Genomic DNA, 16,707 nt, shown 5'->3' on the forward strand with positions numbered 1-16,707 from the left:
AGCTACCACAAGCCCTCACAATAATATGAATACTTCTAATCACATGAGTGATAACTTTTCTAGTAATTTCATAAGTTGGTCAGGTAGAAAGTAAGAAAGCCAGAAAACCTTTTCAGGGAACCAGAAACTCATTAATTGGAAAGCATCAGTTTCCTTGATGAATTGGTTGCAGAGATACTGGCTCAGGATGCTGGCCCAGCTCATTTCAGCTCCTTACCCTGAAAGGTTGGACCGGGTGAGGCCCCTTCCAACCTGGTGTTCTGTGCAATGAGTGAATCATTCCTTAAAATGCTTTGAATTGTAGGGAAATCAGAGAAAGAACTTGGAGTCAACAGTGTCTCAGATTGAGAAGGAGAAGATGGTGCTGCAGCATAAGCTAAATGAGTACCAAAGGAAGATAGAGCAAGAGAGCGAGAAGAGACGGAACGTGGAAAACGAAGGTACCCTGCTGGCCAGGCACTGCCCCTGGCTGGGTGCATGAGGTGTGCTGGGCAATCACTTACTGCTGCAGTACCTGAGGTGCTGTACTTACAGGGATCTTACCAAATAAGGGACACAAATGTTGAGTTTAGTTTTATAGGAACACAAGATTTTAGCCTTGATTTCAAACTCTGTTCTCTGCAGTGTGTGGTGGTGTTCACCAAGCTTGGACCTTGGCCTAAAATGTATAGGAGAAGCCAAAAGTCACCAAGAGACCTCTTACTTTGAGTGTGTTTGGGTAAAGACAAAACCAAACCAAGGGTTCTTTAGATCTAACCTGTTACTGATGTCATTTCTCTCTAGTGTCTACACTAAAAGATCAGATGGAAGACCTGAAAAAAATCAGTCAGCATTCACAGATCACAAATGAGAAGATAGCACAGCTACAAAAACAAGTATGGTTCTCTTCTTTGTCTTCAGCATTTCTTAGACATGAAAAGCAGTGTTGAGCAGCCTCATAGGCTGCCCTGGGGGGTGGTTGGGTCCCATCCCTGGAGATGTTGAAAGTGAGGCTGGACAGGGCTCTGGGCAGCCTGATCCAGTGGGGGATGTCCCTGCTGAGTGCAGAGGGGTTGGACTGGATGAGCTTTGGAGGCCTCTTCCAACCCAGAGCATTCTGTGATTCCTTGATTCAGACAGATCAAAGCTGGTCCCAGTGATTTTTACCCCTGGGAATCTGTTTTGTTTTAAACAGCTTGAAGAAGCAAACGATTTGCTGAGGACAGAATCAGATACTGCAGCAAGGCTGAGAAAGGGTAACACAGAAATGAGCAAGTCATTGAGCCAGATAGAATCACTCAACAGAGAACTGCAGGAAAGGTGCAGAGTTCTGGAAAGCACAAAGCTGCAGGTGGAGAAAGATTATTACCAACTGCAAGCAGCTTTGGAGTCAGAACGAAGGGACAGAAGCCATGGATCTGAAATGATTGGAGAGCTGCAGGGTAAGTCTTCTACAGTTTACCTTTACCAAAAGAGCTGTGGTGACCCTGCTTGATTAAATACAGCACAGAGCACAGAGGGAGGAAGGCCAGACTACAAACCAAGGGTGCCTTCATAGGACAGGTTCTTCAGATTGGCTCTTGCTTGCTGATAGTGTCTGAGCACCTCCTGGGAGGGAGAGTATCAGAGTCAGAGTGGGGAATGCTGCAGTGGGGCTGCCCTGGCTGAATCCAGTGCTACAGAAACCTGAAAAGCTGATGGGTGGTAGAGGAGACAGAGCACTGTGTCTGGGGAGACAGAACAGTGATTCAGAACGTTCTGTGATTCTGCTTGGGGTTTGGTATAAACTTCTGAAGCCACACAGCTGCTGTGGGGGACAGGGAATAGTTCTGTCCATGGCAGAGCACCAGTCATAGGTGAGTCCATATGGTATTGGTGCCTGAGGATCCATTTCAGACTGGCTTTGCCTGGAGCATGCCTTAGCCCCATGCTGGTGTAGTTACCAGCAGAAGAGAAGCTTGTTGCATAGCCCAGCAGAGCTGAGATGAGTGGAAGAAACTTTGGGTTTTAGCTATGGGAAGTGGTGGGAGGGAGGCACCAAGTTCTTCATGTGGCTGCTGTTTGTGACCTGTTGATCATGGCTTGCACAAAGGCTGGCTGGAGAGATCAGTCTCCTTTGCATGTCTGAACAACACCCAGCTGTCAATATGGCAGGGGCCCAGAAGTCAGTCATGGTTGAAAAGCTGATTGATCCCAGTTGAGTAACTGACACTGAGTGGCATTTGACTTCTGGCAGTGAGGATCACCACTTTGCAAGAAGAAGTGAAAAACATTAAAAACAACCTGGAGAGGGTGGAAGCAGAAAGAAAACAAGCACAGGATTTGCTGAATCACTCAGAAAAGGTATGGTGCAGTGATGCTGAGGCTGATGCTCTTTGTCAGTGTTTATTGATCCTGCTCTGAGTCAGTCTTGTGTTAAATGATTAACTGAGCAGTGCTCAGCTAAATCTCATCAGGGTGCTAAGTCTCACAAGGCCTCAGGTACTTCTTACCTGTAGCTTTGGGCATAAAATTCGTGTTTGTCCTTTACTGTCACTGATTCAAGGATCCAAACCTGCCAGTAGCAAATCCTGTTTGTTCTGCCTGCCTCACTATCACACCAGAGACTTTCCTCCTGAAAATCTGTGAATGGAACTTTTTCAAACCCTGACATTTCTGTTTCTGCTTCTATTAGATGTTAATTTGGCTGGCTTGGTGTGAGAGCTTTTGCTCAGCTTTGGAGCTGAACCATTTCAAATTGTTTCCTTCCTTCTTTCCTTCCTTCCTAAAGAATGGTAGCAGCTTGCTTCCCCAACAGCTCTGATCCCTGCCCTAAAATGGAGGAACAAGGAAGGCAGAGTAAAAGAAAGGCTGCACCCTTTCTGTTCCAGCCAGACTCCATAGTGAGCTGTGTCTTTGGAGGTCAGGTAACAGCTGTGCTGTTGTGGTCTGTCCCAACAGACCAGGAAGGCTTTGTTGTGAGGGGAAGTGTGAGCAGTTCCCATTCTCATTTAGTGTGGTGTGAAGCACCCATCCAAAGGCAAGGCCTTGTCTCCCCAAGCTCTCCTCCTGGCCTTGTTTAGTGAGGTAACCTGGCTGGGGAGCCCAGCAGCAAAGCAGAATGGCACCCAGTGACAAGAGTGCAGGTTCCACCATGCTCTAGTGTTGTCAGTAGAGCAGTTGCATGCTTCCAGTTTAGGTGAGTACTAATTACTTAATGTGAGAAGCTTCCCTGATCCTTTGAGAAGTTTCCATAAACCTTAAATTTTAATAAGCTACTGAAATAAAGAGACTGAAGTTTCCTGCAGGGCACTGAGTGCAGTTTCTGGCTGCTGCCATTCTTTATCAAGCATGGAAAGCAACACTGATAATTCCTCCAAAACAAAGAGTTAAGAGTCAAGAAGAATGTTACACCCATTAGAAATCTGGTTACTTTTTTCCCCCTTATCTGTAGGAAAAGAATAATTTAGAGATAGATCTGAACTACAAACTCAAATCGTTGCAAGACCGCTTGGAGCAGGAAGTGAACGAGCACAAAGTGACCAAAGCTCGGTTAACAGACAAACACCAGTCCCTGGAGGAGGCCAGATCAGTGGCAATGTGTGGTGAGTGTCCTGCAAGCTGCAGGGAAATACAGAATGAAAGGGTGTTGTGACTGGGGATTATTCAAACACACCACCTTCCAACTGAGAGCTCATACCTGTGGCTCATCTTTGTGTAAAGAAAAAGCACTTTGAGGTCTGCCAACAGGACAGCTGCAGGTTGTCAGTTCCTTCTCCTGCTGTGGTGCTGATGCCATACAAACTTCTTTGCCAATGTCTTCAGTTTCTTACTGCAGTTGCAAGTCACAGCCTCCCTTGGTTCCTCAAATGCTGTTGAGTCTTGGAGTCGTGGCTAATGCTAACCAGAGTTAAAAGAATGCAGCATCAAGAGAGCGTTCATTCATGGGGGCATTCATCCTATGTAACTGCATTGAAAGGAGTGGTGCCCTGGTGCTGTGTGAGGCTAAAGAGTCTTTTATGGGTATGAGTCCATGAGTGAAAGCTGTCTTGATATCTTAATTGAATGTGTCAAGTTTTCTGGGCCTGCACTCTTCAATGTCTTCATGAATGATCTGGGTGAGGGCATTGAGGCACCCTCAGTAAATCTGCAGGTGGCACCAAGCTGGGTGGCTGTGTCCCTCTGCTAGAGGGCAGGGAGCCTTACAGCAGGGTCTGTTCAGGTGAGAGCCATGGCCAAGGCTCATTAGATGAAGTTCAACAAGGCCAAGGGCCAGGTCCTGCACCTGGGTCACCACAACCCCATGGGGAGCTCCAGACTTGGGGATGTGTGGGTGAAAAGCTGTAGCTTGGAGAGGGACCTGGGGGTGTTGGTTGGCAGTCACTGACCAGGAGTCAGCAGTGCCCAGGGGGCCAAGGAAGCCAATGGCAGCCTGGCTTGGGTCAGAAGCAGGGTGGGCAGCAGGGACAGGAGGTGACCATCCCCTGTGCTCAGCACTGGGGAGGCCACACCTCGAGTGCTGTGCTCAGCTCTGGGCCCTCCCTCCAGGAAGGACATTGAGGGGCTGGAGCCTGTCCAGAGCAGGGCAGCCAGGCTGGAGAAGGGCCTGGAGCCCCTGGGCTAGAGGAGGGCTGAGGGAGCTGGGGGTGTTGAGGCTGGAGAAGAGGAGGCTGAGGGAGAGCTCCTTGCTCTCTGCAGCTCCCTGAAGGGAGGTTGGAGTGAGGAGGGGACAGCCTCTGCTCCTTGGTGCCAAGGGACAGGAGCAGAGGCAATGGTTCCAAGCTGCCCCAGGGGAGGCTCAGGCTGGAGCTCAGGAAATGTTTCTGCCCTGGAAGGGATCTCAGCCATTGGCAGAGGCTGCCCAGGGCAGTGCTGGAGTCCCCATCCCTGGGGGTGTTCCAGCAGCTGTGGGGTTTGGTGCTGACCCTGCAGTGCTGGGTGGAAGGTTGGACTGGCTGAGCTTGGAGCTCTCTTCCAGGTGAATGTGTTCTGTGATTCTTTGTGAGGTTATCAGCTCCTAAAGATGTAGTTGGTAGCTTCTCCAAAAGCTAGAGCAAGTGGCAGCATCTCTCTGCTTTCACTCCGCTGTCTACTCATGGCAAGGAGGCTTAGCCATTACTTCACAATGATTGCTTCAAGAAGCTGCACATTCTGTCTCCTTCACTGCCTGTCAGTTGTCATGCTAACCTCCCAGTGCTTGGGATGCACATTGCAGTTCTCTTTGTAGAGATCAGCGATCAGGGCAGCTCTCAGCTGAAGAACTGAAGCAGCTGCCCCAGGGGGCCTGATGAGGATGGTTACAGCTGGGTTCGTGAAAGCCTTCTCGCTGCATAGTCATTTTTGTTGGGTTTAATTTTCTGTGCATAATATTGTTTAGAAATGGAAAAAAAAGTCAAGGAAGAAAGGGCAGCAAGAGAAAAGGCAGAGAATCAAGTAGTCCAAGCTGAAAAGCAGTGTTCCATGCTGGACTTTGACCTCAAGCAATCCCAGCAGAAACTGGAGCACCTTCTGGAGCAAAAGGAGAGGCTGGAAGATGAAGTAAGTAAAATGCTCATTGCTAACAGTTTCCAGATAGAAAAGGAATCAACAGCTCCCTGGGAAGTAGGAAATGCAATCCAACCACCCTGGGCTTAGCTCCTTTCTGAGGCTGAGGGAGTTCTTGCTCTTGGATGTCTCAGCTGAGTGTAAGGCAGTTTCTGATTTCCTTTACTGAAAGCAGAAACCTGCTATGAATGTGGCTCTGGGGCCTGACTGCTTTGGGTGCTTTGCACTTCTGACTCCAGAAAAGCTTTTGGTCAAGGAAATGCAATTAGCACATTGAATATGAAACCCAGGGCCTCACAGCAAGGGTGTGAGCCTCACTCTGGGGTTATGGCACCCTGGGGAGGCAGTCTGGGGTGGGGGTTGTGGCAGCCTAGGGAGTCAGTCTGGGGTGGGGGTTATGGCAGCCTAGGGAGTCAGTCTGGGGGTGGGGGTTATGGCACCCTGGGGAGGCAGTCTGGGGAGGGGGTTGTGGCAGCCTAGGGAGTCAGTCTGGGGGTGGGGGTTGTGGCACCCTGGGGAGTCAGTCTGGGGTGGGGGTTGTGGCACCCAAGGGAGTCAGTCTGGGGGTGGGGGTTGTGGCACCCTAGGGAGTCAGTCTGGGGTGGGGGTTGTGGCACCCTAGGGAGTCAGTCTGGGGAGGGGGTTATGGCAGCCTTCTTGTGTAAGTCTGGCTGGTAGGCTGCAGTTTCTCTCCGGGTGAGAAGTTTTCAGGGCCTTGCAGCAGGCAGTTTGGGTTTCTCCCACTGCTGCCCTCTGGATGGGACAAAAGCCATTTGGTGTTTCCAGAACAGCTACGTGCAGGGAGTGATCCTCGGCAGCGTCCCTGCAGTGCTGTCTGTGAGGGAAGCAGCTTTCTGCACCGGGGTGTTTGGAGCTGTAGCAGCTCAGCTGTGGTGTTTGTCACAGAATGATCCATAGATGGAGCACTTGCAGCCAGCTGCAGCTGGTGGGTCAGCAGACCCCTCTGAACCCAAGCATTTCTGCTGCAGGTGAGGAACCTGACCCTGCAGCTGGAGCAGGAGACCAGCAAGCGCATCCTGGCGCAGAGCGAACTGAAGGCACAGGCTTTTGAGGCAGACAACCTGAAGGGCTCTGAGAAGCAGCTGAAACAGGAAATCAACACACTGCTGGAAGCAAAGAGATTGCTGGAGTTTGAGTTGGCTCAGCTTGCTAAGTAAGTCCAAATCTGGAGCAGAGTGGAAAGCGTGGCTGGGTTATCCATGAAGTGCTGTGTCTGTTCCTGTGAGTGGGGCAGGGCCCTGGTGCCAGGCAGACTTGCCTAAACTGAAGGAATACTTTTAGCTACAGGTTATGATTTCTGTAGGTAGTCTGCAGTGCTGGGATAGTTCTGTTATGAGCTACAATGCAGAGCACTTCTTGGCTCCTCGTTCTATGTCAAGGCATCCCTACCAATACACCACTTTTAATTGAGTTACTTCTTTATGGAAGGATTTTTGTGACGCTGCTTCTTCAGCTGTGTGCTGCTTTTGGTTTTACCACACAGGAGCCAATAGCTTTGGGGTTTTTTGCCTGCTTTAACCACCTGGTTCTTTTGCTTAGCATTTTGCAAGCTGACTGAAGACATTTTCATAGTATCATAGTATCAGTCAGGGTTGGAAGGGACCACAAGGATCATCTAGTTCCAACCCCCCTGCCATGGGCAGGGACACCCCACACTAGATCAGGCTGCCCACAGCCTCATCCAGCCTGGGCTTAAACACCTCCAGGGACAGGGCCTCAACCACCTCCCTGGACAACCCATTCCAGGGCTTCACCACTCTCCTGGGGAAGAACTTCCTCCTCACCTCCAGCCTCAATCTCCCCACCTCCAGCTTCATTCCATTCCCCCTAGTCCTAGCACTGCATGAGATCCTGAGCAGTCCCTCCCCAGCCTTCCTGTAGCCCCCTTCAGATCCTGGAAGGCCACAGTGAGGTCACCTGGGAGCCCTCTCTTCTGCAGACTGAACAGCCCCAACTCCTTCAGTCTGTCCTCACAGGAGAGGTGCTCCAGCCCTCTGCTCATCCTCCTGGCCCTGCTCTGGACACCTTCCAGCACCTCCAGATCCCTCTTGTCATAGGGGCTCCAGAACTGGAGGCAGGACTCCAGGTGGGGTCTCCCCAGAGCTGAGCAGAGGGGGAGAATCACCTCCCTCGCCCTGCTGGCCACACTTCTCCTGCTGCAGCCCAGGATCTGATTGGCTTTGTGGGCTGCAAGTGCACACTGAGAGCTCCTGGTGAGCTTCTCCTCCCCCAGCACCCCCAAGGCTCTCTCCTCAGGGCTGCTTTCCAGCCACTCCCTGTCCAGCCTGCATTTGTGCCTGGGGTTGCCTCCACCCAGCTGCAGGACCCTGCCCTTGGTCTTGTTGAACCTCAATATTTCTCCATCTAGTCTTTCAAACTAACTCCTCTGGTCTTCTAAACTCTGTACTGAAATGATCATCAGGGTAGGAAATGAATGCAGTTATGCTCCTAAAGTAATCATCAGGGTAGAATGAAGAATGTAGTTAAGAATGTTAGGCTGTAGCAAACCGTTTTTGCGAGATGATGTGGTGCAAATGTAAGATCCTGCTCTGGTTAGAAACAGTCTGCCTTTGTGAGTTGTTAGGAGCTGGATTTTTACATCAGGAATAGTCTGCCTTTGTAGTGAGGAGCTCCATTTTTACCTGTTTGCCTTTTTCCTTTGTTCCAAGGCAATACAGAGGAAATGAAGGTCAGATGCGTGAGCTCCAGGACCAGCTGGAAGCGGAGCAGTATTTCTCGGTAAGCCTTGCAGAGAGCACTGAACACTGGAGAGCTGCAGGGTCTAAAGTGTGAATAACAGCATGGCATGAATCAGCAGCTCACAAAACCCTGCTTGGGATACAGGCAATGAGCAAGACAATTGGAGAATATTAGATACTCTGCTGTGTTATTTTGAAGTTGTTTGTGCAGTCTGCATCAAATAGCTCTTACCTGAAGCAGTTCCTGTCTTGAGGTTGGAAAAGCATTGTAGAATCATAGGATGGTTTGGGCTGGAAGGGACCAGGGTCATCTCATGCACAGAAGACTTACACTCCTAGAGAACAGATCCAGCACTCCAAGGGGCATACAGGAGGTGGAGACATAGGGCAGCTTTAGGCTGGTTTGACTAGCAGTGTGAGCCTGCGATGCTCCAAGAGGATGCAGCTTTGTCCTGTGGTCTCCAACAGACCTGCTCAGCTGTGTCTAGTGCCTGCCCTCCCTTCTGTTAGCAGCTGTCTTCTTACAGCCTTGGAAGATGGTAAAAAACTGGTGGGAAAAGATGGAAAAACTGAAAGCTAGCTTGGTCACATCAGTTCCCTGCGCAAGGGAAGCTGGGAAGGAGCATCCTGGCCAGGCAGGAAGGAGGAAATTCCAGTGAAGGCAGTGCTGGTGTGTGTTTGGGAGCTGACAGATTCAAGCCAACCAGTGCCAAAGCAATGAGGATTTTCTCTGTGCAATTTGAGTAACTGCCTTTTTCTCTTGCAGACACTTTACAAGACTCAGGTGAAGGAACTGAAAGAGGAAATTGATGAAAAGAATAAAGAAATGCAAAGGAAAATGCAGGAACTGCAAAATGAAAAGTATGGCCATGGTGTTTCTCAACTAGCCATAAGGTTTTCCCTATAATGTGGTCTCATTCATGAAGATTTTGAATCAGATTCACGATCTTTAATGCCTTCAGAAAGAGAAAGGGCTCAGGAGTGTCCCATTATGCCTTGTGAGGTGGCAAAGAGCTAGGATGTTAGCTGCACTGCCTCAGGAAGGCAGCTGGGGGTGTTCACAGTTGCTTTGGACTCTGTTTGCAATGTCTGGAAGAACAATGCTGAGTTCTGAGCAGTTAGGAAGAGGGAAAGTGTTGGAAAGCCATCCCACTTGGTGGTAATTATCTTTCTTGTGTGACAAGGGTTTGGGGTTTGGGTTGGATTATATTATCCTGATAATTCTTTAGTATATTTCTGCAGCCAATAAAATAGATGAGATCCCTTGGAATTCCAAGTGCAGCACACTTCTGACTACAGCAAATCCACCTAAATCCAACCACCATGCATTGGGCTGTGGCATTTTCCAAGTTTGCAGATAAGGAAATAAGCCTTTGAAGCTTGCCTTTAAATTGTACTTAATATATGTTTGTTCTGAAGAAGGAGACTCTGTCCTCTGGGCTCTGGGTCTCTTGTAGCTAAGCTCCAGCACGGGAACACAGAGCTAAAGGGAAAAGGCTATGTGCAGTTGGTGGCACATTTTGGTGAGCTATGAAAGGGAGAAAGTTGTGTAATGACTGTGAGGCAGGAGGAAAATCCCTGGCTGTGCAGAGCTGTCCAGGAGCAGCATCCAGCTGAAAGAGAAAGCAAGGGTGGGAGGAAGGCAGGAGAAACTTCCTTTCTTATTTTGCTGTTTTGTTTCTTTTTTCTCTTTTCTAACTTATTTTGATAGATCCTTCTATTCTATTCCCTCTCTGCTCTCCCCAATCTCATGTTCATCATAAATGCTTGCCACCCGGATACAACTGTGGGACTTGTGACAAACCGAGTCTGCTCCGGCAGTGTGCTTTCCCGGTACAGGACGGTATCTACCACAGCTGTGTCACACCGGGGGCCTCCCTGCCAGTACCCATTCCATTGCATACATCTCTGTTCTGCAGTGCAGGAAGGGCATCTGCCATGAGCCCACACTGCAGAGCTGCATTGCCACTGCCATCTCAGCATGCTCTGGGGCTGTGCCGCGTTGCTGGCTGCATCTGCCTTGTGCGGGGCGGACTGGCCGCTGTGCTTTGTGTGGCGAATCTACAGGAGCTTTGCCTATGCTCCGAGCAAGAGCAGGACTGGGTTATGTGCTGAGCTGGTTGGAAGCTGAATGTAGATCAGTGAGATACTGCACCTAAGTTAATGCCCCTTGCTTCACACAACTGGCAGGCCTTGCTGTAAAGGTTGCACAGGCACTTCAGGCCTTCCTTGTTCAGTCTGGATCTTCATGAGCAGCCTGGAGAGGTAGCCAATACTGATAGGGTGAAGTATCTCTTGATGGATCACACTGTGCTTGCAGTTTGAGTTCATTTTTCATTCCATGAAGGCAGGAGAATTTGACACCTGGTTGCCTGAGGCTTGGTGTTTCCTGGATGACTGCAAGTTGTGATTGAGTTATAGGAAGCTTGCTGCTGCCGCTCGTGTGGACCATCAAGAGATGCGGTGTACAGAGCCTGCCTTTGCAATCCCCAGTTTTCTGAAGAAGCTACCATGATGCCAATTAGCACAAAGTGGGGCTCTTGGCCTTCCTGAAGGCTTGGAATGTTTTGCACAGGAGAGCATCGTTGTGTCCTTTCCACAGGGAAACGCTGACGACCCAGCTGGATTTAGCGGAAACCAAAGCCGAGTCCGAGCGGCTGGCACGAGCCCTCCTTGAGGAGCAGTACTTTGAACTGAGCCAGGAGAGCAAAAAAGCAGCATCAAGACACAGACAAGAAATGACTGATAAGGACAGCATCATCAGAAGGGTAAATTATTCTGCTGGAGCCAATACCTGTCTGTAACTAACAGCTGGGAACAGGCATTTGTAAAGTCTTCTTGTGATCGTAACTGATAACTGCTGAAGTTTGGGACTCAGCTGGAACCTTAAATGTTTAGATTTCACTGTGTGAACTGCCAAGGCAATGTGGACTTGATGAATCTGAGGTGAATGCAGAAAGAAAATCAAGTAACTGTCTGTAATTCCATTGTCAAGCCTTTTACAGTGGCTACTGCTCGTTGCCCAGTGTATCATAGTATCATAGTATCAGTCAGGGTTGGAAGGGACCACAAGGATCAGCTAGTTCCAACCCCCCTGCCATGGGCAGGGACACCCCACACTAGATCAGGCTCCCCACAGCCTCATCCAGCCTGGGCTTAAACACCTCCAGGGACAGGGCCCCAACCACCTCCCTGGACAACCCATTCCAGGGCTTCATCACTCTCATGGTGAAGAACCTCCTCCTCCCCTCCAGCCTGAATCTCCCCACCTCCAGCTTCATTCCATTCCCCCTAGTCCTATCACTCCCTGAGATCCTGAGCAGTCCCTCCCCAGCCTTCTTGTAGGCCCCCTTCAGATCCTGGAAGGCCACAATGAGGTCACCTGGGAGCCTTCTCTTCTCCAGACTGAACAGCCCCAACTCCTTCAGTCTGTCCTCATAGGAGAGGTGCTCCAGCCCTCTGCTCATCCTCCTGGCCCTTCTCTGGACATGCTCCAGCCCCTCCAGATCCCTCTTGTCATAGGGGCTCCAGAACTGGAGGCAGTACTCCAGGTGGGGTCTCCCCAGAGCTGAGCAGAGGGGGAGAATCACCTCCCTTGCCCTGCTGGCCACACTTCTCCTGCTGCAGCCCAGGATCTGTTTGGCTTCCTGGGCTGCAAGTGAACACTGAGAGCTCCTGGTGAGCTTCTCCTCCCCCAGCACCCCCAAGGCTCTCTCCTCAGGGCTGCTTTCCAGCCAGTCCCTGCCCAGCCTGCATTTGTGCCTGGGATTGCCTTGACCCAGCTGCAGGACCCTGCCCTTGGTCTTGTTGAACTTCCTGAGGTTGGCTTGTGCCCAGCTCTGCAGCCTGTCCAGGTCCCTCTGGATGGATCCCTTCCCTCCAGCTGTCTGCTGCACCACACAGCTTGGTGTCAGCAGCAAACCTGCTGAGGGTGCACTCAGTGCCACTGTCCATGTCACCCACAGGGATGTTGAACAAGCCTGGTCCCAGGCCTGATCCCTGAGGGACTCTGCTTGTCCCTGGCCTCCCCTGGGACATGGAGCCATGGACAGCCACTCTTTGGGTGCAGCCATCAAGCCAGTTCCTTATCCATCCAGTGGTCACCCATCACACCCATGTGTCACCAGCCTGGAGACCAGGATGTGGTGTGGGACAGTGTGGAAGGCTTTGCTAACTCAGTGGAGCTGTCTGCTGGGGACTCTGACTGAAAATCCCTTAGTGTTTAACAAAAATAATTAGAAGTCTTGAGTTTCTTCCCATGGCTAAACTGCTTAAGAAAAAAACCAAAGCAAATCCAAACCCCAAAGTGCAATTTTTGAAGCTGTTTTATAGTGCAGCTCTTGAGCAGTACTATCAGGTGGATAGTATCTTAACCTTTATATATCTTTCTATATATGAATATCTATCTCTATGATATCTATCTTTATATCTCTACCTATATCTATCTGTGTCTCTGTTTCTATATCTGTCTTTACATCTGTCTATCTGTACCTCTATCTCTATCTTATCTAAGATATATCTATGTAAGATGGATATATATATTAAAGAGATATACCTTACTACATATATATTAGATATCTTATTACATCTGCCTTCTGTATCTTCACCTCCCATCTTATCTGAGCCAGCCACCTGTAGCACAGTTACATGGTGGTTATTGATTGTAGCATTCAGCACCAACTCTGCAGCTTTTCCTCCAGCTTCAGTGGCTCTCTGTGTGCAGCTGAGCATGGATCAGTTGCTCGCAGCTTCCTGGCTGGGACATCTCTGCAGAGCCAGCAGGATTAGTGTTTGCCAAGCTTGGTATCACCAGAGTGCCACCCACTCCTCAGAAGTGTTCAGAAGACTCTCTTCCTGTGACACTGGAGGAATAACTTCTTGCCAGTGTGTTTGTTGGTTTCAGCTCTCTGGCTAACTGCACAATCATTTCTGCAGGCTTCAGACAGAGCCTTTCATTCAGAGCTGCAGCAGGGGTGACCTCATTGCCCTCTATAACTACCTGAAAGGTGGTTGTAGCCGGGAAGGGGTTGGTCTCTTCTCCCAGGCAAGCAGCACCAGAACAAGGGGACACAGTCTCAAGCTGTGCCAGGGGAGGTTTAGACTCGAGGTGAGGAGGAAGTTCTTCACCGAGCGAGTCATTCGTCATTGGGATGTGCTGCCCAGGGAGGTGGTGGAGTCACCGTCCCTGGAGGTGTTCAAGAGGAGGTTGGACGTGGCACTTGGTGCCATGGTCTAGTCATGAGGTCTGTGTTGATAGGTTGGACTCGATGATCCTCGAGGTCCTTTCCAACCTAAGTGATACTGTGATACTGTGATACTGTGATGTAGCTAAGTGGCTGGCAGCATGAGCTGATGGAGGCAGCTGGCACCTTCAGGGTGTCATGGGTTTGCTTTCCTTTGCTCTGGCTTCTGCAAACCTAGGTCCATAGTTAGCTTTGTGTGCTTTGACTGAGACCAAATTGAGCTTTACTCTTTTTTTAACTGATTTATGCCTGCTTTGCATTGTCTGTGACAATTGTTTAGCAGCAGGTGCCCTGTGTCTACTCTGGCCTTGAATGCTGGACTTGCATCATCTATCAGCTACCTTTCTGCCTGGAGTCAGGAGGGAATCAGGCCTCTAGGAACTACTTCATCCAAAGGGAGAAGTCTCTAGGCACTACTTCTTCCAATTAACCTTGAATTAATTGAAGTGGAAAGCAAATTAATTTGAAATGGCCACATTCAATAACTGTCAGTCTAATGTGGCTTAAGTGGAGTGTTGTCCCTGACAGAGGTCATTTGAGACAACAAGCAAAAGGAATTCTTTCTGGGGTGGGTGCTTCCTGAGTGCTTAGAAGAAAGGAAGGTACCATTAAAAATAACTGGTTGAAAGGTGAGGAGATGCTGCTGTTAATAAGCTGTGGAAGGCTGCCCCAGGAAATGGCTGGTAGGGATTTCAGAGCACTTCAAATAAAAGTATTACAATACTTGATTTCTTTTTCGTTTACAGCAAGTCCTATATTTAAAATGTCTCTGTTTGCACCTAGCTGGAAGAAACTAACAGCACATTGACCAAAGATGTTGATTTAATAACAAAGGAAAACTCAGAGATCAGTGAAAAGATGAAGAAGCAGGAGGAGGGTAAGTGGGGTGTGGAGCTGGAATCCCGCTGGTGTGGGTGGGCTGAGTTTGAGGCAAGAGAGAAGATGTTTCTGGTTATCTTCCCTACTGTTCTGGCATTGATGACAAATAATGGAAGCCCTTGATTTCAACTTGAGAAGGCATCTTCCATGGGAAGTCCTGGGAACTGCTGACCTGGCAGCCTCATATTTGTTCCTGGGAACATTGTGGAACAGATCTTCCTAGAGGCTCTGCTGAGGCACACAGAGGACAGGGAGGTGATTCAGGACAGCCAGCATGGCCACACCAAGAGCCAAGTCCTCCCTCTGGGGATGGGGACACCACCACCTCCCTGGGCAGCCTGTGCCAATCCCTGACCATTCTTGCAACAAAGACATTTTTCCTCACCTCCAACCTAAGCCTTCCCTGACACAATTCCAGGCCATTGCCTCTCCTTCCATCACTGAGACAAGGGAGCAGAGCCCAACCCCCACCTCACTGCAGCCTTCTCTCAGGGAGCTGTAGAGAGCAATGAGGTCTCCCTCAGCCTCCTCTTCTCCACACTCAACACTCCCAGCTCCCTCAGCTGCTCCTCCCCAGCCCTCTTCTCCAGACCCTTCCCCAGCTTGGTTGCCCTTCTCTGGACCTGCTCCAGCCTCTCAAGGTCCTTCTGGGAGTGAGAGGCCCAAAACTGTACCCAGTACTCAGAAGTCTGGCCTCACCAGTGCTGAGCTCACAGGGACAATCCCTGCCCTCCCCCTGTTGGCCACATCATTGCTGCTCCAGGCCAGGCTGCTGGTGGCCTTCTTGGCCAGCTGGGCACCCCCTGGCTCATGTTCAGCTGCTGTCAACAACCAGCACCCCCAGGTCCTTTTCTGCTGGGCAGCTATAAGACTGCTGCTGAGACCTCACCTGGAGTATTTTGTGCAGCACAAGAACGACATGAACCTGTTTGAGCAGGTCTAGGGAAGGGGCTGGAAAATGATCCAAGGGCTTGGAGCAGCTGTCCTGTGAGGCCTGGCTGAGAGAGCTGGGGCTGTTCAGCCTGGAGAAGAGAAGGCTCCAGGGAGACCTTTTGTTGGCCTTTCATTACTAAAAGAGGCTGATAAGAAAGCTGGTGACAGACTTTTATCAGGGCCTGTTGTGACAGGAGATGGGATGAGGGGAGATTTAGGTGAGATGCAATTTTTTCAACTGGGTGAGACACTGGCCCAGGCTGCCCAGAGAGGTGGGAGGTGCCCCAGCCCTGGATGTGTTAAAGCTCACACTGGACAGGGCTCTGAGCAACCTACTGCAGTTGCAGATGTCCCTGCTGACTGCAGTAGGGTTGGACTAGATGACCTCTGAATGTCCCTTCCCACCCAAGCCAGTCTGTGTTTCTGTTTCAGTGCAGGCAGGAAGGCTTGGCTCAGTATTCTCCCTGAGTTCTGCTTTTGTGTGGCAGCAGGGGTTGGGTGAGCAGGCAGTTTGCAGTGGGTTTGGCTTTATAGAAGTTATTGCTTTTAAGTGCTTGAAAATTTAACTGTTTGTAGTGTTGATAGAGAAACCCTTCTGTGTGCAATGCATGAGACCTGGGGAGAAAATCAGGCTGCAGGTGTGCTGGAGGAGTAACTGCTGTGTGAGAGGGGGGAGTAGGAACCTAGCAGTTATTCTTGGGTTGCAAGAAAGCTTTGTCCCCATGTCCTCTTTGTGCCTGCTGTGAGAATCTGTACTGAATGTGAGTCTGGTCCTGTCAGCCTTACTCTGTGGGAGCTTTGGTACTACAGAACCACTTTGAGCAGTGCAAGCAGAAAGGAAGTGGAGCAGCAAATGTACTCATCCCCAGGAAACAACACTACATTTGTTAGCTTCAGTGTTTCATCTTGGTGCTGTTCTGCTGCAGCCTTCTGCTGGCTTGCTGTGATTATGGCAGCATTGAACTGGTGACCACTATCACAGCAAACTGTGTCCTGCTCATGAAGTGGCACAGAAGGAAAAGGGAGGGGAAAAAAATGTTGTGCAGCTGTAGAAGTGATGAAGCTTAGAACTGTTTCCCTGGTCCTGAAGTCTTTCAATCTGAATTTTATTTCAACAGAATACAAAATGAAAAAGGAGGAGGAAATCAATAACATCAGGATGCATTATGAGAAGAGCATTAACACTGAAAGGACTCTGAAGACCCAGGTAGAGCATTTGATGTCGTGTAGTAGCAGTGGTTCCTTGGCAGATCCATGTGCAGTTTGGTTTGTGTGCAGGTCACTCACAGTTCCTTGGGGACTGAGTCTCTGTTGACCGTTCCGTGTCAGGTGCATTGCTGATGCTGAAAGCTGGCAGCAGAACTGGCTGCTTTCCAGTATCACTTCTGTTGCAGGGGCCATTTCTGCTGGTGAAGAGGCTTTTAAATCAA

General features: G+C 49.8%; 1 protein-coding gene across 1 annotated transcript in view; it reads left to right on the forward strand.

The window, feature by feature from the left end:
* Nucleotides 1–16,707, forward strand: part of ROCK1 (Rho associated coiled-coil containing protein kinase 1) — a 123,145-nt gene that overhangs the window by 75,887 nt on the left and 30,551 nt on the right. The window contains exons 14-25 of the mRNA XM_068165492.1: nt 305–440; nt 784–875; nt 1,175–1,421; nt 2,216–2,322; nt 3,413–3,563; nt 5,336–5,496; nt 6,492–6,676; nt 8,193–8,262; nt 8,989–9,083; nt 10,825–10,990; nt 14,249–14,342; nt 16,396–16,484. Of these exons, the coding sequence (XP_068021593.1) occupies nt 305–440; nt 784–875; nt 1,175–1,421; nt 2,216–2,322; nt 3,413–3,563; nt 5,336–5,496; nt 6,492–6,676; nt 8,193–8,262; nt 8,989–9,083; nt 10,825–10,990; nt 14,249–14,342; nt 16,396–16,484 (1,593 nt within the window). The remainder of the gene's footprint in view (nt 1–304; nt 441–783; nt 876–1,174; nt 1,422–2,215; nt 2,323–3,412; nt 3,564–5,335; nt 5,497–6,491; nt 6,677–8,192; nt 8,263–8,988; nt 9,084–10,824; nt 10,991–14,248; nt 14,343–16,395; nt 16,485–16,707) is intronic.

The sequence above is a fragment of the Melanerpes formicivorus genome, unplaced genomic scaffold (assembly GCF_026170545.1).
Source record: "Melanerpes formicivorus ecotype bairdi unplaced genomic scaffold, bMelFor1.0.p_v2 SCAF_89, whole genome shotgun sequence".
Taxonomy (NCBI): Eukaryota; Metazoa; Chordata; class Aves; order Piciformes; family Picidae; genus Melanerpes; species Melanerpes formicivorus.